At 33.8% G+C, this 24,767-nt stretch overlaps 4 protein-coding genes and 1 long non-coding RNA gene across 7 annotated transcripts; 2 read left to right on the top strand and 3 right to left on the bottom strand.

Annotated features, from left to right (window-relative positions):
- Positions 1 to 264: 264 nt before the first annotated feature.
- On the top strand, positions 265 to 2,116 carry LOC140965017 (uncharacterized). The gene is made up of 4 exons (XR_012172953.1): positions 265 to 416; positions 507 to 571; positions 1,593 to 1,726; positions 1,859 to 2,116. It is a non-coding gene; the product is annotated as an uncharacterized lncRNA (long non-coding RNA).
- Positions 2,117 to 2,184: 68 nt separating this feature from the next.
- On the top strand, positions 2,185 to 4,055 carry LOC140965016 (replication protein A 70 kDa DNA-binding subunit D-like). The gene is made up of 7 exons (XM_073425046.1): positions 2,185 to 2,297; positions 2,367 to 2,491; positions 2,569 to 2,650; positions 2,748 to 2,865; positions 3,073 to 3,230; positions 3,310 to 3,430; positions 3,504 to 4,055. Coding segments are annotated over exons 1-5 (438 nt in total). The 5' UTR covers positions 2,185 to 2,295; the 3' UTR covers positions 3,184 to 3,230; positions 3,310 to 3,430; positions 3,504 to 4,055.
- A 4,884-nt stretch (positions 4,056 to 8,939) lies between these two features.
- Positions 8,940 to 12,422, bottom strand: LOC140964867 (protein ANTHESIS POMOTING FACTOR 1). Of its 2 annotated transcripts, XM_073424839.1 has the most exons (10): positions 12,279 to 12,422; positions 11,883 to 11,983; positions 11,697 to 11,806; positions 11,539 to 11,611; positions 11,339 to 11,438; positions 10,843 to 10,959; positions 10,635 to 10,772; positions 10,454 to 10,535; positions 9,700 to 9,752; positions 8,940 to 9,266 (listed from the first exon to the last, which is right to left on the bottom strand). In XM_073424839.1, the coding sequence occupies exons 1-10, from the start codon at positions 12,348 to 12,350 to the stop codon at positions 9,117 to 9,119; spliced, it is 996 nt and encodes a 331-aa protein (XP_073280940.1). In that variant the 5' UTR covers positions 12,351 to 12,422; the 3' UTR covers positions 8,940 to 9,116. The 2 variants fall into 2 exon arrangements, with proteins under 2 accessions (XP_073280940.1, XP_073280939.1); XM_073424838.1 differs by having other exon boundaries at positions 11,883 to 12,400.
- A 1,336-nt stretch (positions 12,423 to 13,758) lies between these two features.
- On the bottom strand, positions 13,759 to 16,359 carry LOC140963815 (uncharacterized). Of its 2 annotated transcripts, none has more exons than XM_073423224.1 (6): positions 16,175 to 16,359; positions 15,155 to 15,448; positions 14,873 to 14,979; positions 14,633 to 14,765; positions 14,342 to 14,536; positions 13,759 to 14,237 (listed from the first exon to the last, which is right to left on the bottom strand). In XM_073423224.1, the coding sequence occupies exons 2-6, from the start codon at positions 15,437 to 15,439 to the stop codon at positions 13,950 to 13,952; spliced, it is 1,008 nt and encodes a 335-aa protein (XP_073279325.1). In that variant the 5' UTR covers positions 15,440 to 15,448; positions 16,175 to 16,359; the 3' UTR covers positions 13,759 to 13,949. The 2 variants fall into 2 exon arrangements, with proteins under 2 accessions (XP_073279325.1, XP_073279326.1); XM_073423225.1 differs by having other exon boundaries at positions 15,155 to 15,423.
- Positions 16,360 to 18,612: 2,253 nt separating this feature from the next.
- LOC140965136 (formate dehydrogenase, mitochondrial) lies at positions 18,613 to 21,566 on the bottom strand. The gene is made up of 6 exons (XM_073425203.1): positions 21,378 to 21,566; positions 20,506 to 20,677; positions 19,752 to 20,292; positions 19,458 to 19,582; positions 19,030 to 19,142; positions 18,613 to 18,934 (listed from the first exon to the last, which is right to left on the bottom strand). Exons 1-6 carry the CDS (start codon positions 21,450 to 21,452, stop codon positions 18,821 to 18,823), a joined length of 1,140 nt encoding a protein of 379 aa, XP_073281304.1. The 5' UTR covers positions 21,453 to 21,566; the 3' UTR covers positions 18,613 to 18,820.
- Positions 21,567 to 24,767: the final 3,201 nt, after the last annotated feature.

Raw genomic sequence — 24,767 nt, 5'->3', positions numbered from 1 at the left:
CATTATAATTTTGGCTCTTGATATCCTTATTTAATTAAAATTTAATTTACACAACAAATCGAAATATTCATGTTATTAAATTTAATAATTAGCTTTGTAATTTAATTTTTCACAGAACAAATTTTCCCAGATATTTACTTTAAACATTTCTTTAAAGTTATTATTAATTACTTGCATACTTAGAAATACGTGATATTATCTTGTTTTTGTGTATTTTCACATTATTATTACTAATACTAATTATATATATAAAAAATCATTCTTCATTTGGTTGTTATAGATTAGCCATTTCTTTGGAACATTTCAATTAGTATGAGGTTAATAGTTTATTGATATCTGAGAATTGTGCATATTCTACCTGGAAGTTTTTTCGTATCTAAAATGGATCGGAAATTTTCTGAATCATACTCAAAAAGGTAAGAATAAATTGAGTATTGACAAATTCATATGTCAATATCAACCATCTTATTAACATTATTTTTGTATTCATCATGTTTTGGTTTCAGTCGGTTGATTACTCAACCTTTTTCACTTGATAATGAAGATTATCGGAAAGCGACTAGACAAGAAAGTACGTACATTTGTACCAAAAGGTTATTACTTAAATGATATATCTTGGGATTGGAAATACTAATTTATCTGAAATTCGTGATAAAACAGAAGTCCATGAATTGGGTTCAATGTTGACATGCCTATATTGTGCTGCAAAGAAATTCGAATTTGAAAGAGCAACATTTTGTTGCAATTTAGATTTTCTTGGATTTTCAATCTATTATGGAGTAAAAAAAATATTTTATTATTTTATTTTTGTTCATGATTTACTGTATAATCATCTAGCAAGTCTTTTTTTTTATTTCACTTGCTACAATTTTAAATTTCTTGGATTTTGGATCCATCATGAAGTCCAAGGTACTCATTTTATTATTTTATTTTTGTTGGAGATTTTATCATGAATCATCTAGAAAGTCATTTTATTAATTTTATTTTTGTTTGTGAATTTTACTTTAGTCGTTTCGGTTATAATAAATATGCAAGTATGTAAATGTGGGTTTAAAAAACACATAAATGTTTAAGTATTAATTAAATATATAGTTTCACCGTTAAGCCAAAGTAAAAAAACATATAAATATGTAAGTAACTAATTAAATATATAGTTCCATTGCTAAGTCCAAGTCAAGTCTTTTTGGTGAGGGAAATACAGATAAGAAAAACATGGTCACATGTCAGCAAATCTATTCATCTATGAGAAAAGTATTTTCATTTTAATGATTTGTTTGTGACTTGTGTTCCTAGATTTCTTGATTTAATTAATTATTATATTTATTATTATTAATTGGAACTTTTGGCCTTTCAAGAGTCTTTTTGCTTTTATTTAAATTAGTTACTAAATTCGAAAAGACATGACCTTTTAAAGAGCCTTTCAAGGGTATGTTCGTTTTCCTTCTAATAACAATTCATGAAACCCAACTAGGTAGCATAAATAATGGATAAACCTGCCATACATATAAATAATTTGTTGTAAACTAAGTCGAGCAAAATAATAATTGTTTAGAATTACTACAAAATTTCAACGCTTATGAATAATTACACAGTTGTACCTATCAATTCTTCGAAATAGAACCAAAAGGATGCAGCAATCAGAGTAATTATTGTTCGTCAAGGTAGTCAGATGGAGACGCAGTTGAACTCAAAATCCATCCGAAAACTAATTTTAATGGATGAAAAGGTCAGTCATGTACTAAATACAAATTTTTAATATAATATAAAGTATTTGCTTGAAATTAATATCATAATTTCATATATTATTGTATATATTGATCTAACATCGTTATGATAACTCTTATGTATTAAACTCAAGGGAGATATGATTCATGGGCTTCTATTCACAAGTACAATACAACAATTCCAAGACCAGATGCGCAGCAATAATACCTACCTTATATTCGATCATATTGTTAAACACATTAATAAGTCCTTTCCAAATGTCAACCCAAAACTTGAATTGATTTTCCAAGTAACTACAAGAATTGAAGTACAGCCACACATATCATACATAGTCAATTTCAATTTCAAGCAATTTGCAGACATCAAGAATAATTCATGGAAAGATGAAGACCATGGTAATAATATTTTTTTATACATTTTTATGTTCATATTGAAATATTATTCGTTGATCAAAATTTGTATGTCCTAACATATGTTATAGGAATTGTAAAGAGAGTTAAGCATTTGGTCTGTTTCAAAACGTCAAAAAAGCCCATCGCATATAGAAGGGAGTTCATATTGATCAATCCAATGTAAGTTCTTATCAAATTAATACTTATAGTTCAATCAAATATTAATTTGCAATGTCAATTTCTATGTAGGTTGGATACAATTACAGTAACTTTATGGGACGACCTAGCATTCAATGAGGACCTTTTGTTAGAGGCTATGGAAACTAAACATCCAGTGATAGCATTTTTTAACATGAAAGCACAATCCTACCAAGGTCAGAAAACTTAACTACTCATACATTAGATGAAATTCTAATAAAATATGTTTATGTTCCTTGGAAAAATGATTCAGGAGTAAATCAGTTGCAATCTTTGTCAACAACGGGAATGTTGCGGAACCCATTTTGCATCGAAGCTAAGGACTTGATCTCATGGTATAATCTATAGTAAATTCTAATCTACACCTCATTTATATTATCGTGAAATAATATTCACACTTTTAGAATTTCATTATTTTGTACACATGAACAGGTTGGAAACTGATCAAAACGACAACAACTTGGATATGATGTATATGGAAAAGATGGTATCAAGTGCGAAGACTGTCATTATTGCACAATTACAAAGGAAAATGCATATTTTAACAGAGGTATACATGATTAGATCTTCTCCTTACCTACATCATCAACATATAAATGTTTAACAAGCAATATGTTGCACTATTTAACATATACAATCCATATATACTCTTCATAAAAACAATAGAAAATTTTGGTCAACTTTCCCAAACAAAAGCATTTTAGTACTCAACTCAATATCAATTATTGTTTACCCATTTTGTTGCATACGTCTACAGAATCACTACTATTGTCTCGAAGGAATTATTTCAAAGATTGAGAACAAATCAACCCCATGGTATGACGCATGTCAGAACTGTTTGAAAGCAATCACAAAAACAACTGAATGAGACAATTGCATCCACTGCATCAACTTCAACAGTAAAATCATTCCAAGGTAAGATGATAATCACGTGTACTATATAAATACAAATAAGATAATTAAATATTTAAAACATACAATGAAATATAAACAGGTATCGTTTATCATTAACTGTACAAGAAAATGATTTGGTGGCAAGGATTACTTTGTTTGAGGATATTGCAGCGATGTTGATAGGCTTCCCGGTACAAGAGTTCATCAACAAGATCTTGAAGGTAACATAGTTCATAATAACAGCAGTTCGTCTTCAATTTCACATCGATAAAAAATAACATTTTTTGATGTCAGGATGAAATACCAGAACAATATCTCCAACAACTCGAGGAGCAAAATAATGTCAAACACAAATTCTTGTTTAAGTTTGACAACAATGTAAAACAACATAATGGCACAGTGTCTATCATAGCGGAAGGATTGATGACAGATAAAAAAATTACAAGCCAACTCCAAAGATCATAAGAAAAGGAAAAGTACTTCAGCTTCAAGTTCAAAGGGAAAAAATAGTTCACCACATACCAGAAAAGCAAGGAAAAAAAGTCAACACAACATGAGCACAGAGAAGCCGAAAATCCAATCAATTGACATAGGAGATGAAGAGAAGCTATCGACATTCACTCATTGAAATCGAAAACAAGCTAAAAGCCCAAAGACACCAGAAAAGCAAGATGTTAAGATCAAAAAAGAAAAACTATGAAAGATTGTAGCATTGATAAACTTTTAAAATAATCTACTTTGCAATGAGATATTTTTATTTTTATTGTTGTTCTTATTGTTTGTATAATCGATAATATACACTTATAGCCTTACTTACTATTCCCACGTGCAACGCACGTGTCTTTACCTAGTGTTATAATAAAAGCAAATAGTTGGATGTTTTTTAAAAAAACATTTGGAATTTGATACTCCCAAACCCGACCCGACCCGAATATTGTCAAACCGACCTGAATCATGCATTAGCTCATTTATAAAGATGATAGGTTAAAGAATGATTTGGTCAAGCCCAAAAAGTCCAATATCGTGTTAGGAAGTGGAATTACTCTCTGTTAGGTAAAAGCCTCTTGAACGAGAGTGCATGAGCAGCGGAACTTATAAGTTACAGACTGGAGCTCAATCTGATATGGCGTTAGATAAAGTTATGCATATACAAAACTCTGAATTTATCGTTCGTAGTAAAGAAATAATCCCAAAGAAATCAGGAAACACCATTCGAATTTATAAATTACCAAATATAAAGTAAGATCGACACAAATCTGGTATTTTCGGAAACTTACCTTACCGGAGTCTTTTCCATATGAAAGAGTTTCCTTGCTAGAATATTTATCATACAAGTTATTTAGTGTGAACTCTATAAATATCATGCAGTCAATTTGATTCATTCACCCATTGTTTACGCAAACACTATTATTTTTGAATACTTAAGTTTGCTTTTTGGATTGACTTAAATATTGTAGGAGCTACGTCGGAACCATCTCTGATGCCCAAATGTTTGTTTGTCTGTGCAGGATTCAGCGTGGCAAATACAAGATAGAATTGGTGGTGACTATTTTTTTTTGGATTAACGTGACATTTCATTAATCCAAACAAAGATCTTGAGGGCATGGCCACCTAAATCTGATTGAGGAGGCTTGTGGGGACCCGGACGCTAATCCATGTCTTAATCATTATTAATATCAAATGAACAATTAAGTAATGTGGGACTAAATTTTTTTCTTTTTAATTATGAATGCGGAAACGTAATGTAATCTAGTTACTATACATATCGGTATAAAAGTACAAGTCCTGTACCACATACACTTATTCAACTTAGGTTGAAACATCTAATATCCAGTGTTCAACCCTATCTCTAAGCCAATTCCGGAGCCTCCACGCTATCTAGTCCAGCCTCGTTATCTTTTTGACCCTAATCCTGTTCCACCTGTTGTCATGCACACATACAAACAAGACAACAGCCGGATAACTCCGGTGAGAATTATATTCTCAGTATAAACCATGTATGCATGCAATCATATAATCAATGTAAAAGCATATAAAGGATATTCATAACATGCATACTAATCAAAACATGAATAAAGTATTCGTCGCATGTATCACAATCCGAAACATGGATCAATATCAATAAAAAGTCATATTCTAAACATGTACCAAAATCAGAAACATAAATCAATATCAATCAATGAATCACTCTCCGTGATTCTCAGACTCAGACTCGACTCAGTCCTAATCTAGGGATCCCGATCAGAATAAGAACATACACCCACCTACACTCCCGATCGGGGTGGTGGTACGTTCTTATTCACAGACTTTGGCCCTTTCCATATCGAACATCAGTAATAGAAGCAACTCCAATTCTATCCACTTCGATATGACCAAACGTCCGATGTCCTGACCTATCTGTCAAAGACTATGGCACTTCTGCCATATTCCTATCCTGTGACAATGTGCAATGTGCCAGTGACGATTCTATCACTATCAGGCACTTCTGTCACAAGACCAATCATTTAATACCTGCTATCTATATATCAATAGAACAAGCATATCAATTCATTCATTAATTGCAAATATCAATGCAATAAAATAAAGTATGTGATTTAGGGAAACTCGAGTCAAACCTCACTCGAGTTGTGCAATCCCAACTCAACATTAATTTATACCTTTATCTTCTCCGTTTGACGAAGACGAAGTCTCGAATTCAACTCTGTCCATACCCAATCTGGCAATGACAATATCGAATAGAGACAATATCAGTCTATAACTCAGTTCAAAACCTGTTCTGATGAATACTCAAATCAAAACACAATCTGATCAATATCAATTTACGGATGTTTCGACGGCATAACAATACGGTCTCAGTAATCCCGTCAATCTCAACATCACAGATATACTACCAGAACTCATAATCAATATCGGCATAATTCATACTCTCAACAATAATAGATCATACTCTCAATTCAGTACAATCTCTATCATAACAGTTCTGAAAATCATATCAATTGCATACACAGTCTGTTCTTCGATCTGACTTCCATTATATACTGATCAGTAAATCCAGAACACATAACAATAATCAAATCTCAATTCATAATCAGTAATGATACAAATCTGATATCAAATCTCAGTCAATTCCGTCCGAAAATCATAATAATTCCATACGGTATCTATTCTTCAGTCCGGTTTCGATTCTACGAGGTTTACTATGTCAAGAACATCATACATAAATTCTGTTCAATTCTGACAATATCAGAATTTCAAAACATATCACAACGTAGCAAAACTTACGTCAAGTTGTAGCCTGCGTTGATAGGAACACAGTACTGAAGTCGGATTCAAAATCTGACGGACGGATCGAAATAAAAAGGCGTAAGGATTTTCAACCTTTCTTCCCTCGAAGCTTCTCTCGTTCTTTCTGAATTCAGAATTGAAGTATGTATGTATATATATATACACGTCACATGCAACAAGGCAAATGGCTCATCCTACATGCAACACGTCTCGCGCATATGCGCGACATCACTCGGCGCATATGCGCGAGACCATATGTCTCGGCGCGTGTATCTCGGCAGCTCTCGCGCATATGCGCGCCTTCCCTCGGCGCATATGCGCGAGGTTCTCTGGACATGGCGCTTGGCTTCTCGCGCATATGCGCGTTCGTCTTTCGCGCATGTGCGCCACATTCTCTGGAAATGTCACTTGTGCATCTCACCCCCTGCTCGAGGTCCTCTGCCTTCGCACTTGGTCTCTCGCGCATATGCGCGCCTCCCTGCCGCGCATGTGCGCGATGTCTACTGTCAGTCACATATGCAATCATCATGCCTTTCCAATTTTAGTCTCGTCGTGACCCTTCTATAATCACATCAATTAATCAATTAATCCATTAATCCTTTTCGATTAACACGATAAAATCTCGGGCATTACAAGGCTACCCATGTAAATCTATACTATTATATTAAGTGTGAGGACATGATAATAACTATCTAGAGAGGACACCAACTTTTTTTCCAATTTTACCTTTATATGATATTAATATTACACTTTCGTTTTTTGTTTTTTGTTTTGTTTTAATTTCAAAACACACTTTTATTTTTATTTCAACAATTCAAATATCAATTTAGTCCCTCCATAATTTGTCAAATTTCACTTTAGTCCATTGATAATAATAAAAAAGATTGTACACACATGATGCGTGTGCATAGTAACTAGTAGTGAAGAAGAGTGCGATAAGACAATTATCATAGCTCCATCTGGTACGTTAAAAACAAGTTCTTTTCATCAATTTATACAATAAAATATTAATTTTTCTTTTAAAAAAATTTATGTAGCCGTTTTTGTCATTATATTTTTTTACATTTTTTGTGGCGTGGATGTACATCTATTTAAAAATTAAACAATGTTGTAGCTTTTTGGGCTATCTTTTATTATATTTAATATTAAAATTAACGGTATAAACTATGTATTAAAAATAACAAAATCAATTTTAAAATTCCAACTGCCAGAATTAAAAAAATTGAAATCTATGATTTTTAAAAATTTTGCTTTTGATTGTAAAAGTTAGTTAATCAACAATTTATAAATTTTTAATATCTGAAAAATCGGCTAAAATCTAAAAAAAAAAAAATTGAAGAGAAAAAGAAAGATTTATATATAAAAATGTGGTTTGAACAGAGAAAAAAAAAGTACAGAAACATGATTTGATCTTTGGGTTCAAGCAAAGATAATTTGACATTTTATTATTTATTTTAAACTTTTATGTTTGTATTATAATGTCGTCGGTTAAAAATTTGAAAATTTCTGGATTTTTATAAAAATAATATCACATATTTTTTAAAACTCCATGAAAATTTATTTTAAATACCAATAGGTTTCTTAAAGTTTATAAAAATGTAGATCGAACATATCTTGACTGAAATTAATTCTCTAAATCCGACAAAAAATCCAAAGTCAGCGACCTGTTTATTTGTATCTTTAATTAATTAATTAATTTTAAAATAAATTTTAAGTATCGAGGATCTTGCAGGAGAACGTGCAATACTACTATCTATGATCCATGTTAATTTCATTAATTAGGAGAAATACTCATTTTAACAAGTAATTAATTATCCTTAACAAACATTTGTATATTAATAAACATCGGTGCAATCCAACACGTTGCACTAACCCCTCCCCTTTTTATAACACCTCAACTTCTTCGTTACGTTGCATCACGCGCCACCGTTCTCACTACGAGGTCGCCGGGAAACCTTTCTCGGTGTGCGTTGACAGGTACTTCAACCCTTTTGTGGGCGAAAACCGTTGGATTACGAGAAGCAGAGGCTGCAGGAGGCGACACTCCAGGTGGGAGAGAAGAAGACCAAACAAGTGGGTTAAAAGTAAACCGTCGCAAGATTTACTTTTATTTGTTAGCGACTGTTGCGCTGTGTTTTAAGAGTTGGTTCTTCTCATTTTGCTTTTATTTGTTAGCTACTGTTGTATGTGTTTTCGTGTTATCTTTAATTTGTGCAAAACGTGATACAATGGAACATAATAAAGTCGTCTTGTTTTCTGTGATCTTTTAAAGTTAACAAGTGGTATTAAGCTCAACTGATCATTCTTCGAGAAATTAAATATGTAGTTTGAAAAGGTGATTTATTGAAATGAACCCTTAAAACCAAAGCAGGGGCCATGTTCACATAGCCATCTATTGTGGCCCGTAATCGTCAATGTAAATTAAGGCAATTGGACAACTGGTAATTGGTTATTCCGAGGGAAAAATGGCCACGAGATGTCGAGGAAGACGAATATTCGAATCAGTGAAAGAAAAATGAAATAGGAAGGACCCATATTGAATAGAGAGTCCACGCAAAATAAAGAACATACCAGTCCATCCACAAAAATAAAACAAGAGTGATGTGTAGCAAGTTATTGATGTCAAGTTTCAGATAGTGGTTCCACCGGTGGTTTGCCTTCTTCACTGGGAATCCAGAAGCTGAGTACCGATGATGCAGCAGCAAACATTGCTCTACGCGGAGCCCATCTCAGGCATGTTGGAACTCCTATGTAGCTATCCCAGCACCCTACCTGTGCAAACACAACCACCATTCCTACTCAAATCCACAAGATACGGAATGAGGTGTCTTAAAATTACACACTGATCCTGGGTTACAAACTAGTAATTCAACCTCTTTATTTTGCTCATTCGCTCAGCAATCATATACAAATTAAAAACAAATACACATTCAAAAACCAGAGTTTGCGGCATGAATTAATACATAGTGAAGTGGGCTGGACTGATTAATCAATGAATAAAAAATTCTGGACTGACGACTCAATCACAAATCCGCAAATACACTAGAACTGAGCTTTCATCAGGGACAGTGAAAAATATCTCACCACGTATTTGTCCTGCTTATGTTCTAAATAGCATTAAACTACTAATAATTGTTGCATACTGCAGTACTGCTAAAGCAAAGAGCATTTGGAATTTCAACTCCAGGGATGGGGTGGCCAATACCTTATTAGGCTCATCACTGATGTTCCATGCATGTATCTTTCCATCCCCTGAGCCTGGAACAGACTCGAAAATAATCACTCGCAACATAAAGTCAAAAACAAATCCTTAAAGGAATCACAATTTAGAGTCATTAATTCTCTAAATCCGACAAAAACAATAATCAGAAGGGCAGGTAATTCAACCTTCACACTGGAATAAGTGACATAGTAGTGCTGAGAGTTGTGACTAAACTAATTAGAAAGAAAGATCGTGCATGAAGGAAGGGAAAACATATTTCATCTCTTGATTCATCATGTACAGCATACATCATTATATGCGAAGATTTAGCTAACAATCTTGTGACAATGGGAACAAATCCGTTCCACAGTTATAACAGACTCTACTGATAAATTCATAAAGAATGTTCCTCTAATTAATCAGGCCCAAACTTCACTTGGGCCATATCTCTATTCACAGACTCATACATTAATAGACAGGGCTTTCTCATCAGAATCCTTTATCTGATCTTGGGCTTTATCATCAGTAGCCTTTGTCTTAACTAAACTTGTGAATAGAGTCAAACAAAATCTACTGAGGTCATAAAGAGATCAACTTGAAAAGATATCAAACTGAATAAGATCACCAACATGAAAAAATCACATTCCAAAAGTAGCAACTCCAGAAGAGGCAATTGGACAAAAGAATTGGTGGGAACATTCCATATGAAGATTAGAGGTAAAAAGATTATTTGGAGTTGAATTTACAATAACAGTACCAGAAAGCACATATTGGCCGTCAGGAGTGAAAGTTGCCTCTATCGTCACATTTACAGAAGAGTCCATACTAAATCCACATTTCTGCAACATGGGAATAACAACAGCCACAATTAAAAATGGCTTTGCAAATTTTGACGCAGTAATGACAAGTTGAAAACAGGCATCCATAACAAAAGTTACCTTCTCCCCATGATAAGCATCGAGGAGATATACATGGTTGTTAGTTGTTGTCAAAAGCATTGATTTACCATCATTGCTGAACTTAATATCACAAACCTCAGCAGTATCACCCCCCACTAGAAATGTATCGAACGGACCCTACATAAAAGTAACAATCTATATAATTTGGACAACGAAGTGATATATATTTTTTTTCAAAAGATCAAACCTTGTCATATGATCTGGAATCAAATAATTTAATTGCTCCGCCCTCCATAGCCACTGCAAAGACCAACCCCTGTTGATCATAAGCAACAGTAGGCCTACCCCGCAGATGTAACATTCCCTGAAAGCTACATTAGTGAGCACACATCAGATCCCAAAAAAAAACAAAAAAGAGTTGGGGCATGCTTCAAGGATCCTATAGCATTTTTTTACTTTGGTGGGAAAACTTATGTCGAACTATCTCTATCAACAAAAATATAGTTTAGAAAATTTCAGCCAACTTTCTCCGGCCAGTACAAAGAGAAATAACACTCCATTTACAACAAAATGGTCCAAGTTATTTCCTCAAGACACCCAAAAAAAAAAACCAAATTTTGAATGGGCAAATTAAAAAAAACTACCATGTCAAATATACTACAATGCTGCATATAACTCATAGTGCAAATGACTGTGAAGTACAGTCTATTATCAATGGGACAAACAAAAATCGGAAAATCAACCTGGCAAACGTTCACACGAAGATCCCACATTCGTACGCTATGATCCAGAGAACCAGACATAAAACCATCATTGACCGGGGACATGCACAGAGACACTACCCTACATTTTAAAGAAGTAAATTTATAGAAGAATCGGTAATCAGTATCATTATAAAATGTCACCATCATCGAAGCACTTTTGATAAACTAGCATGGCATACCTTCCTTTGTGGCCCTTAAAGTACCTAAGGCACCGATTGTCATACATAGACAGATACCTCAACGATTCTGGAGCTATAACATAGATAAAAACCTATCAGAACCACCTGGTCATGATATCTATCAGATAGATAATCAAAATATAGATGAGGCCAACCACCTTCATCAGAATCCAAAGTGTGTTTTGAAGAGCATATAACAGCACTTGGGTGGTGAGTGAAACAGATTCTATCAGCCCCATGTTTCGTGTGATATGTTGTCTTTAGCAATCTGCATTTTATGAAAATCCATCAAAATTTAACGGGAGACACGGAGACCCGAGTTGGAAAGAGTCAGGAGGTCTAACTTGGCGTTTGAAATATCATAGAATCGCACAGAATCATCGTCGCAAGATGTTACCAATAAATCAGCAGTCCGATGGAAATCGAGACAATTAATTTTTCCACCCTGAAAAAGACTGTTGTGATAACAAATATTTCCAACACTTGATAACAATTCAATGCATATAAAGATAAACATACAATTAAACATGACGTAACATCCCTTGAATCACATACAATGATACAAAAATCAATCAACTAAAGTGTTGACATCTGCATTCTCTTTTCTCCCTAACATGCTCATACCAACACATACTCCACGGGAAATTAAATCGATAAGCTGATTAACTTCCACAAAATCAAGACTAAATTTTCACTTAGTTATGGAAAAAAACGAACAAATTAGGGAAAAAAGAACAGACGAAATCAGAGAAAAGAGCTGAGATGGACATGTCGCGAACGATGTCATCGCTGAGTTGGGAGAGAGGCGTCATATTACTGGAATCGCTGTTGGGAGAGAGAGAGATTGAACCCTAAAAAATAAATTATTCAAATTTAAAAATTATCTAATTTCCCGTGTCATATTTGGGAATGGGGTAGCCCAGTTATTTACAAAGTCCAAATAGGAGGGGCTGAATGGTAAAGTACATCCGATTTGTTTTGAACACTTTCTAGCCCGTCATATTTATCAAGAATTTAACCATTATACATTTATAATACGAGAAATTGACCTTCAATCTCCAACCGTCTATTTTTTTATGTTCAGTCTTTGGGTTCTTTTTTAGTGTCACATTTTCACATGAAGTGTACCACATTTTCACATGAAGTGTATCACATTTTCCGATGAGTTTCATCGTCATAAAAAAATAATGATTATAATAAAGAATAAAATGGTCCATCCACAATTCAAATAAGATACCATTTTCACGTTGCTAACTAGTTGTCATATTGTTTTATGTCCGAGCTCGATGCTTTTTTTGTTAAATATAATGACGTAACTACCGTTTTTAAATCATACATAATATCTATCATCCGGAAATAATAATAATAATATTGGTCAAATTAAATTTTTGAAAAAAAATATATTTCAAAATACACGGACGTAGTCAAGATTTTTAAACAGGAGGATGAACATTAAAATTTTAAATGTTTTTTTATTTATTTTTTTTTATTTTTATGCAATATTTCTTATATAATTTGAAAATTCAATAACATGATGTAAATCGCTGATGAGTGAGATTTTATAGAATCTGTATTGATCGGTTGGAATTCGAGAAAATATTTAACATGACATAAATAAAGAATGAATGAGATTTTTATACGTTGTCGTATCGGCCTCATCGATTTTTTTCTAAAATATTTGTCTTTTCATTATCTATAACTTTCATGTTGAAATTTTTTTCAAATTCTAACAAATCGATATCAAATTTTGAAACACTAAAGTGATGTTTTTTTTTGTTTCGATCGTTCGAAAACAATGTTTCCAGGCTCTNATTGTATGTGTGACAAGATCTTACCCGTTGAAATGAAGTGAAGGTAGTGCCCATATAGGTATGACTTCACTTGATCCAAACACAATTAATACATCAACTTTTTATAGGAATAATTTTTTTATTTTATTTTTTGTGACGATGGGTTTTGGGTCCAAATTGGAATTTAACTCCATCAAAAATATTTTAACCCGATTCAATTTTATTATAACATTTCGTGTAAATTGTTTTAACCTTGAAAAAATATTAATTTCAAGGTATATTTTTGTCTCGATTTATCTCTGATTTTTGAATATATCATCTTCTCATAAACCCAGCATATATAACTTAATAGTCATCAATCTATATTCAAACCACATCAATATATAATTTGAAAACCCAACGAAACACAAAAACCTGGAGGCACCGTGAGACGTCATAATCCCAAAGGTTACATTTAGTAAAACATATAAAAGTATACACAAGTGTTCTTTTTTGGTCCATTAAGATGGAGAAATTTACGAGGCACAAATTTCATTCTTAACTCAAATTATCACCTTACTACTACCCAATTCAATAAACAAAACAAACATATCTCCCAGGCGTGAAGCACCTACTTAGATGCTATGAACGCAAAACAATTCCCTCCCGTGCAATGCTGGTCACACGAAGGACAGCTTGTGCACTCAAAGGTGAGAGCTTCGACTGGCAGAAATGCTCCCACGAAGCTGCAACGGGTTTATCAGATACATCAGCAATTGGTTCCAGGATACGAGATTTCTCATATAAAGATTGCAACTCCAACAACAACGTACGAGCAGCATCCCGGGACTCGGGAAGCTGGTCACTAAGCTGGGATGCTCCTATTAGGATCAGTTTATCGATGCCAAATTCTTCTATACCTTCAGCCCCCTGTAAAGTCGAGGCATCAGGTTAAGTGGACAATTCTTGGTGCAGGAAAGAAATAAATAGCACGCACAAAGTTAGATGTTGCCAACCTATGTAGAAGTTCTTACCAGCCGTGGCACACTTCTTGAAATGCACATGGAAGCCTTTGCTCGAATTCGGGGATTCCGGTTCTTAATATGAGGTTGCAGCTTTGGCAGCAATACAAGAGGAGAAACCCAATTGCTCAGGGCTATTAACGCACTTTCAGCTGCGTCACAGACGAATCTCTTGTCTTGTGAAGATTTCAGAAGAAGCTGTACAAGCTAAACAAGGAAACTATTATCATTCTGAAAAGGAAAAACCCCATAAAGAAGTTACAGGATAAAAGTAGCAGCTGAGATTGGAATACAGAAACTTACCAAGGGATCCAGCGAATCAATAATATCATCATTATATGCCTTAAAAATGTCAGTAGAAGTCATAACTGCAGTTTTACAAACAGCACTTCTAGGGTTCTTTAAGGACTTCACTATTAAGGAAATCACATCATTCCTAGTCAGTAGAATTACAAGTCATAAGATTGGTATAACACCATATGCAAACCAAAACAACGGGAGTTATTATTTTCTACAAAGAACACAACAAATTCTGATGCTTACAACATGCCAACCATGTCATCCTTGTGAAATATAGACAACCTGCGAACATTGTTAAGTGCATGACACACCAAAATCCAATCTTTGGAGCTCAGTCCCAATAGGAGTGTCTGAAAATCAGAACACGAGAATGACATAAATATTAAAGCTTTAGTTTATTCGTCACAACAGATTACGAGGATAAATATGCCAACAGAAACGTTTCAGAAACTCTCATTCACATCAAGAACTTTACATGAAAAAACTGGAAAGCATTTGCAGAGTCTATAAAGAGAGAATCCCTACCTTTAGACAACACGCCACATCTTCTACATCCTCCAGATTCTCAGATTCAATGTATTCTATTTCAGAATTTGCCACCCCTTCTCCACGATTTTCGTTTTCCCCTCGTTGAATGGGGGTGTCAACCAAAGAAGCAGCCTTCTTCTCTTGCTTTTCTTCAGCACTTTTCTCTATGGGATCAACCTGAGGGTTTCTAAGGTTTCCATTACAGGAGCTTTCTTTTGTCCTCCCGCACTCAGGTAATTTATTGACTTGTTTGAGAGCTAGCATCTCTGGCATTATAGACATGATAGAAACCTAAAAAAAAGTTTAGATATCATAAAGCAAAGTCAGTATCTTTCTGAACTTTGCAGAAGGGAAAAAAGTAGCACAAAGCTGATGGTTGGACAAGGTTGAAAAATAGAAGATTTCAGCTAGAATCAGAACAATGTAGCAATGGCACATATTTTTGAGAGTTTGTGTTTCTCAACTAGCACACACACATTGGCTCATAACCAAATAAATGACAAATCAGCAATAAAAAGCTTGTGTGCTATTTCATTCATATATAACAGTCACAAAGAACAAATAAATTCTGAATCGTATCTCAACGTCCTAGTGATTATTGAACGATAGCAATAAAAAATTTCCCGAAAACCCACCAAAACTTCACAAACTATATCAATACTTCCCCACCACGTCCCAAGTACCATAAATCATGAAACATTAGTAAACCAATTGTTTGTACTTTATAAACATAAAAAAATGCCTAAATCAACAAATCCCACTTCATCTAAAACTAAATAAAATACAGGTCTATAAGCAAGACAACATCGAGTATGAATGAGAATGCAAAAAAGAATCAGTCAAATGAACACAAATACTAAGTCAATCCCACCACAAATTGCACTAGGACCTCACTCATTCAACGCCTACAGATCACTAGCAGTTGCATTACAGTAAAATCCATTGGCATCAACAGATTCAAAGTACGATTTTCACTAAAAAAATCCTTCAAATGTATGAGAAGGGAAGAATCAGTACCACAATGAAATGAAACTGGAAATTGGAGAAAGTATAAAATGAATCCAATAATGTGGGTTCTGTACTAAGATTTTGTAACCGGCGAGACACAGTGGATCCAGAACCTAGGCCGGCAGCCTCGGGCGAAGGAGAGAATCTGCGACAGGTGTTGAATTCCTAAACTGTCCCTGTATTTGTTGGGTAAATAAATTATAATAGTAATATACTGTGTATGTATAACACAATAATTATTTTTAAGATATTTTATTTTAAAATGATAGTTTTTTTTTCAATATATGTAGATTTTTTTAAAAAAATTTAGAATTGAACCTATGAGAACTCAAATAAGGTACTCTTGATTTACATATAGTACGGATTATGTGACGACTAAATATAAAAAAAACACTACTTGAAATTGAAAACTAAATAAGAATAGAAAATATGTGTGTTGTAGTAATTATATTTATATATATATTTTTTTTAAAATGATGGATTTACCTATAAATAATACACTGACAATTGTATAGACAATAATTAATTGCAAGTGTTGATATTGGCGAACTAGACTAGAGATATGCAACAGAATATGAATTTAACCAAAATTTAAAAACAAGGAGCAGCAAAGTACGCAATAAATCAATGAGATGACCTTCTCAAGTCAACATTTCTCATTTGTCATGGCATTGGTTGGCAGCAAATTAACCGTCAAATTTGGCGGCCAAATTGATTGAAGGAATCATGCATAATTCCATGCGCTCAGACGAGGAGAACTCCTCTAAATAGGCCTCTCCTTTCATCAGTTTAATCATCTCTAGTTTTCATTTTTTTCATTCATCTCACATAATATTTGAGTACTTATTTATATAATATTTATGAGACACTTGTTATCTTGTGTTAAGAGAATATATGTTCTATTTAAAAACACGGTGATTGGTTGTACACCTAAAATATTACAGTGAAATTCTTTTGTATTTTCTATTTAAATCTTAGCGTCCAATTTTATATTTTATTTTCATATTTATATCTCAAAATGTCGCACCCGGTAAAAATTAAATATTGTCAAACAAAATAGCCATCCCCTCTTCACACAATATCAGTTAAATAGACAGAGTACTTCATGAATGACCAAAGGCAAAAACTTGTGTGAGACGGTCTCACGGGTCGTATTTTGTGAGATGTATATCTTATTTGAGTTATCCATGAAAAATTATTAATTTTTATGCTAAGAGTATTACTTTTTATTGTGAATATCGGTAGGTTTTACGTCTCACAGATAAAGATTCGTGAGACGGTATCACAAGAGACCTACTCATGACCAAAAAGTTTAGATTCCTCTCTCTCTCATGTGAGACGGTCTCACTACTCATGACCAAAAAGTTTAGATTCCTCTCTCTCACACACACAAATGAAGGTGGTTTTAATCTCATTAATTTAGTGGTAGAAACAATTATTGAGTTGAAAAAATAAAGAAAAATCACGCACTCATCTAGTTACTTAACCTCACGCAACTTGGCAATGGAACAGATTTGATATTAGAAAATCAACCGTCCAAGTTCAAAACTAAATGAAAAATGAACGCGCACAATCTATGTTAACATTTGAAACTGCTCTTTGTCGATGAACTTCAAAGAAAACCGTAATAGATAGAAACATAAACACAAATTAACTCCATCGTTCTTAAAGAAAAGAAAACCTCACCTTAAAAGTAAAATTCTAGAAAAAAGTGAAATGCAGAGAGATATCGCACAACAAGTGTGAAATTTGATTTAAAGGGGAAAAAGAAACAGGAATGTAGAACAAAAAAATAAGAAAAATATTATCATGGACATTGTCATAAATGTGCTTGGAGAACCTCATATCGTCGTTGCAAAAACTTCTCATTCTCTCTTTTGCCTAGAAAGACTGAGAGTGCATTCAAGCGGAATTGATTAATACCAATTCATCTCAAATTAGGAACAAGAGCTCCACCATTCACTGTTTCAGCTCATCCTGTTACTTTGTAACTCTATTATCATTATATTATTAAAAGTAAATGTTTCTTTTATTCATAAAAAAGCAAAAATGTTCCAAAACTTATCCACATAACAACCAAATACTTAAAATTATTCTTCTAAAAAAATATAACTTCCTTAGGCCAACACGGACCCGTTTTTGACTCATGGAACCCCCAAATAAGACAGCATTTAAAGATTTAAAACTCAACTCATCACTAAATTTTATTTTGAAATATTCAAAAGCATATCATGTTTTGCCATTTCACTCATTCACAAATGGAAAGTAACACAAAGTTGTAAAAATTTTGTGCACAAAATTTTTAAATAATAAATGCCACCCAACTTCTGACTTACATCTAATCCTCCGTTCCTGTATTTCTAGGTCGATTATGATTCACTCACGTCAAGAATTTTGAGTTTTGACAACTGGCTCCTGGTAACAAACAACAAAGTTGGAACACGTCATTGAAGCCAAAGCATTCGCATTAATTCCCAGGCGAAAAAGAAAACATCCATTATTTATTACAAGCATGAAGAAATCTCAGCAAACAACCACTCCATGGCACAGAACATCAACATACAAGGCTAGGAATAACTGCAAGGTCGATTTATTTAGATCGCCTATAGAGCAATCGCAGACCAATGTAACCAAACCCAACAACACCAAGGCCATCTACCGATACTGAGGCGCCAGTTCTCCATCCTTGACGATGTAATTCTGGGAAAGAAAATCCTCTCCCTTGAAATACGCCTCAAGCATGTCCTTTGTTCCAGCCGCATAACGCAACTGCAAGATCATGTTTAATCATATAAAAAGGAGTAAAGTGCATCTCTTTTTCATATGTAGATGACACGTTTTATAAAAAAGAGCGAGCAAAGTACTTGTGCATCAATTGTAGTTCCAGATATATGAGGTGTCATAGCTTGGTTTGGCATGTAACGCCAAGGGTGATCCTTTGGAGCTGGTTGTGGGTACCAGACGTCTCCACTGTAGCCTAAATTCACCATGGAAATAGTGGTTTAAGAAGACAAGGAAAGATCCCCGTTCATCATTAGATTTATTTAGAATCCATATTTTTTCTTGAAAATGCACCATCATTGATAAACCATCAATATTTCCTCGAATTAATGATTTTGTTAATGGCCATTCCCATAGTTTGACTAATGGAGGTAATGAAACTGAAGGATGAATGACCATTAAGGCTGCTTGACAATGCTGACAGATTTTCTCAAAAACAAAAAAAAAGGGGGCAAACAGCTCAAGAAACACCATTCATGATGTCTTTATGGGTTGGTTTTAACACTATTACCAGCAATATGACCACTGGAGCAAGCTTCAGCAACGGCTTGGGTATCCATGATTGCACCTCTTGCATTGTTCACAATTAGAACCCCCTTTTTCAGCTTCGCTATCCTTTCTTTGTCAAACAACCCTCTGAAAATGACCGGTAAAAATAATCATCAGCCATCTTCCATGTTTGGTATGATCAATCAGGCTAGAGTTGGATGATAGATTATCTCATTAGTACAGCTAATCAAGTAAAACAAGACCGACCAAGTTATTTCTTCCTAAATTTGAAAACACCATAAGATCAGTATCTTACTTCGTTTTTTCAGTAAGAGGCGTGTTTATAACTACTATGTCACATTTTGGAAGCATAGCATCAAGATCTTCCTCGTACGTCGCTCCAATTTGACTTTCCAACTCCGGGTCCATCTTAAGTCGATCATGGTAGAGCAGATTACAATTGAAAGGTTTCAGTCTCTGGAGCAAAAGCTTTCCAATGCGTCCAGCTCCAACTGTTCCAACAGTCTTACCTTCAAGATCATATGCTCGGTAAGCAATAGCTGCAACATTCCAATCACCGCTGATTACCTGATGGTGGCCAGGCAAAAAATTCCGTGCAAGAATGAGAATCCTCATGAGTTCATCTTCTGCAACTGAAACGACATTGCTTCCAGTGACCTCTGCCACAGTCAAACCAGCATCAGCTGCAGCTTTTAGATCAATATGATCTGAGCCAATTCCAGCTGTGAGCAAAAGTTGCAGATTTTTCGCTTTCTTGATCCTTTCAGCAGTCACATAAGCAGGATGGAAGGGGGTACTTATCAGCACATGGAGATCCGGTATGTGTTTCTCAAGCTCTGCGAGAGAGCATCGAACCGAAAGAACTTAGTTTAGGAATAAATATTCAATCTTTCTAAATATTTCCCGGGCATTTTCATAATATATTTCCCAAAAATATGGATAGCATGTTATTAGCCATATCATATTGGTAGATTATCATATCTTCAAATTTGAGAGTGATTCTTCTAAAACCATGACATTATGACTGTATCAGTGATATGTTTACTTACCACTATGCGGTCCATCTTTGTCGGCAGTAACGATATACTGGTGCCCTTTGGATTCTAACCATTCACGTATGCCCAATGCATTCTCAACACAGCCCAAGAAATTGGGATTCATGGAAGCATACTCGTTTGCATTGTAAAATACCCCCACTATCTTCTTGCTTCCAGGTGAAGCCTAAGCACATAAACTAGAGTTGTGACTTCTACCAGTCAAGATACTTAGAAAAAAGAAACAACGTAGCATCTAAATGAATTTGTAATGCAGCATGAATGAATTTGTCATGCAATAAGTTTGATTGTCTTCAGTAGACGCACAAACAAAAAAAAGAACATTCGTACCGCATGGGCCTACGGCATACACAACTAATTTGACTGACTTTATTACGTTATTTAAATGTGGTAAATGGCATTATAATAATACAATAATCGGGCTTTTATATGTTCTGAACAAAGAGAGCCGACCAACGTCTGAAGCAAAATACGGCTGTTATTGTTTCTTCGTTTTAACCTTTTTTTTTTTTGCATTTTGTCTCGTGCTATAGTTGTCAGATTGAGGTCGCCGGTTAAATAGGGTCCAATAACCTCACACTTAGTCTGAAAAGCTACAAAATCCCGAATTCATTTTTTCCCTAAACAAATGATCGCTCTATGTTTATTTATAACCCTTAAAAATTCAAATCGCGTGCACAAAAAAATCTGCATCATGACCAAATTCCTCATTTATCGAAAATAAAAGCAAAAAAGCCGGTGAACTCAGAGCATAGGAATTAATCGAAGATCATGCATACAATTTAAACGAAATTTACAGTTGTGGAGCGATGGGTTGATCCGTCAAAAAATAAAAATAAAAATAAAAATAAAAATGAGATTCTTACATGAAGACCTCTGGTCAGAAGAGAAGGAGAAATGAAAGCACGAATTGCGGAAGTTGCCGCACGTTTCATGGCCATCGCATATAGCGATCAGAGTGAGAAGAAAGATAGACTACAAAGAAAGAAGCAATTTGACTTGAATGATTACCCACCCAGATCTGTTGTTGGAGTAAAATAGATATTATCAACATTTTATTTTTTAATTTTTATTTGATTTTTTGGCCTTTTTATATGGGAAAATTTGAGAAATCCTCGAGTCAAAATATAATATGTCTGTCGTTTACTCTTTAACCATGACAAAAATACNTCATTTATATAATACTGTCAATTACAAAATACGTAATTTAAGTAATGCTTTTCTTTTTTCACCATAATTCCTTCCTTTGATTCAATATCCATCTTTATTCATGCATGATCTACCATTTTCAATTTTGTTTTTGCAGGAATCCTTTTGGTGAAATATTTCAAGATGTTAGGATAAGATGAAGTTTTTAGAAAATGAGGTTGAATAAAAACTTAATACAATTTTACTTCTTCTGTTTAATTTAGCTGGGTTGGGAACTAAATATTATATATTCTCGAGCGTCGATGTCAGTTGACCAATAAATAAGTGTGGAAAAAGACCAAACTGACATATTAAAACAAATCACAAACGAGGTTGTCTAAGTAAACTGAAAGTGGAAAATGCACATGTATGTTTCTGGAGACTCAAATTCCTACGTCACTCATTCTTTCGTTTGGAAGGCTCACACTATAAAACTTTGGATTATACAAATGATTTGCAAGATCTTAGTTCAGTTTGGACTTAAACAATGTCAAACTGAAATTCCAAGTATATCTCTGCTGATAATAGACAGTATACAAGCTGCAATTCGAATGTAATGAATCACAGTATTATCTTAATATTTAATGATCTTTAAATAATCAGATACAATACTTTTTGAACGTGTGATAGATTGAGATTTGTTCAGATGAAAAGTTGAATACTTGATCTTTCTCGGTAGTCGGAAAGCTTTTGTGTTCAGCTGAATTTCTTCTTTATATGTGTTTCCTGAAATCATATCTTTTCCAACGAAATGTGTTTGTGGGCTTGTTTTTTAGTCCATAACATATTTTTGATAGTCGTGCACTATTACGATCAGCTTTGTATCGTACACTGTTGCAATCAGTTTTATCTGCTGGTGCAAACAGATTCTGGTCAATTGAATGTGGGTAAACTGAAATGAGGAAAACTGATAAGAACTATTTGAGTTTGGACCGTATCAGTTTTGTTCAATTGGACCAGTTTAGCTTAATTATTTGTTAACACCAAAACATAAAATTTCTTGATTCAACATGTTTTATAAACAAATATTCACAAATTTTGCTTAACAAAATGAAGATTCATTCTACTCAACGTAATGGAGATTCGATAATTTAGCAAACACCTCCAGGGATCATAATTGTTCGAAATATTTCCTTAACTGAATTTTTTCTAACTCTTTGGATGCAATGACAAGAAAATTGCTAATCAATGGGTCTGGCAACTAATAGTCCAATATTTAGCTTAGATGACGGTGAGATGATACACTTGTTCAATGATATGGTGGATTTTGACTACCATCAGTATTGATATCCTTCACTGCAAAGTTGAAATCACAAATACCCTCGAAATAATTGCCCAGATTTTTCAAAACAGTCGTTGGATTATAAAGATGAGGGACATAACTCGACTTCGACATAAAGAGACGTTGAAAAAATTCGTGGAATCAACTAAAGAAGCCATAAAAAATTTGTCCACTTCTAGGCGTCATGCAGAAGAGCGCACAACATCAAATTTCGAGAGTCGCCAATAATGTGATATGAAGTGAAATACTCAAATGGTGATCGATCCGATTTGGTTTGATGATGATTATTCAAACAACCAAAGTTGTGAAAGTGATTTAAATCATACCGAAAATTTAGAGATATTTGAGTTTTTGCTAGTGGTTGAACCTCAATCAGAAGAGATTTTTGAATAATTATCTGATAAATATTGTCAACACTGATTTTCTCATCCCATGCATATTATTCAAAGTCATTGTTGTTGAGGAGACGAGCTTACAATGTATATATTTAGCCAGAGTTGAGGGGGCATGGAATCAAGACCCATATGTGGTGTCATACGGCACTTACTTTGGGGGTCAACCACTCTTTGACGAGTGCTTTTGATGGTCAAGATGATGACTAAAAATTAAGTGCTACTTGGGAGGCAACCCAAGAATGTTATTTTATTTAATTTTTTTATTTTGTTAGTTTTTGCCTTGAGTTCTTATTTTCTTATTGTGTGATCGTGTTTAATACCTTAAATTCTCGTGCAAGATGTGCATAACGGAAAAAGTGGGAGATTAGTGGCATAAGAAATTCAATCAACAAAGAGAGTTATTTTTTTTTTATTCTACATTCTGTATTATTGCATTAAGTTGTTTATGTTTAATTGGTTTTGTGCCTTACGTGTTGTTTAGTGTACTAGAGACAATACACGACTTTAGTATGAGGATGAGATAGTTCTTTTTCTTTTATTTATTTGTTGTAATTCGAAGAAAAAAATTAATATTACGCATTTTGTTATGTCTGGTAATGTAAAGACTAGTTCAGAATGATGAGATTTGATTTTTGGCTGCTGATGAATATGAATTTATGACAGACGTGTCCATTGATATCGGTAACTCCATTAGTTGAATGATGAAATTTTTGTTTGAATGTTGAATAATTATAAGAATGTATGTTGTAACTAGTGAATTGTTTAATGGTAGTGAAATTCAAAATTTTTGTGGGGAACTTGAAAAGCAAGAGTTGTTTGTTGAACTTGAATAATGTCATTTGAAACAAAGTACTTACAAGTAGCATGCAAATGATATAGGCAAATTTTTCTTGGACTATTGAATCGAATTCAGCCTACCTTGAAACATGAATTCACACGAAACTCATCCTTCCATCAAGGCTCAAATTTGTACCCTTAGAAAAATGAAACCAAAAGCCAAACATTCATGTTATAGAGGAGTACATATGTGAAAAATTACACTTGTGAAAGAAAAATATTTCTTGTAAAAAATAACTTATGGAAAAAGTAGATCGCCATTGAACTAGTTTTTATTTTAGTTTTTGTTGTTTTGTTTTACCTTGTAAACTATTTTACTCGAGGACGATCAAAAGGTTAGTATGGAGAGGTTGATAGGTGTTGTTTTTGCATATTTTATTGTGTTGTTTTTAGTTTATTTTTGGATTAGTTTATTGTCTTGAGTCCATGTTTCATTTGTTTTAGTCATAATTTATTCTTATAGGTCGCCCAAAACATCATTTAATTGATTTGTAGAAAAAGGGCCGTAAAAGATGAAATTAAGATAGAATTGAAGAAGTTGTATAGAAGAAGCT

This window comes from Primulina huaijiensis, chromosome 18 (genome assembly GCF_012295235.1).
Source record: "Primulina huaijiensis isolate GDHJ02 chromosome 18, ASM1229523v2, whole genome shotgun sequence".
Lineage (NCBI taxonomy): Eukaryota > Viridiplantae > Streptophyta > Magnoliopsida > Lamiales > Gesneriaceae > Primulina > Primulina huaijiensis.
This window is presented reverse-complemented; position numbering and strand designations above follow the sequence as displayed.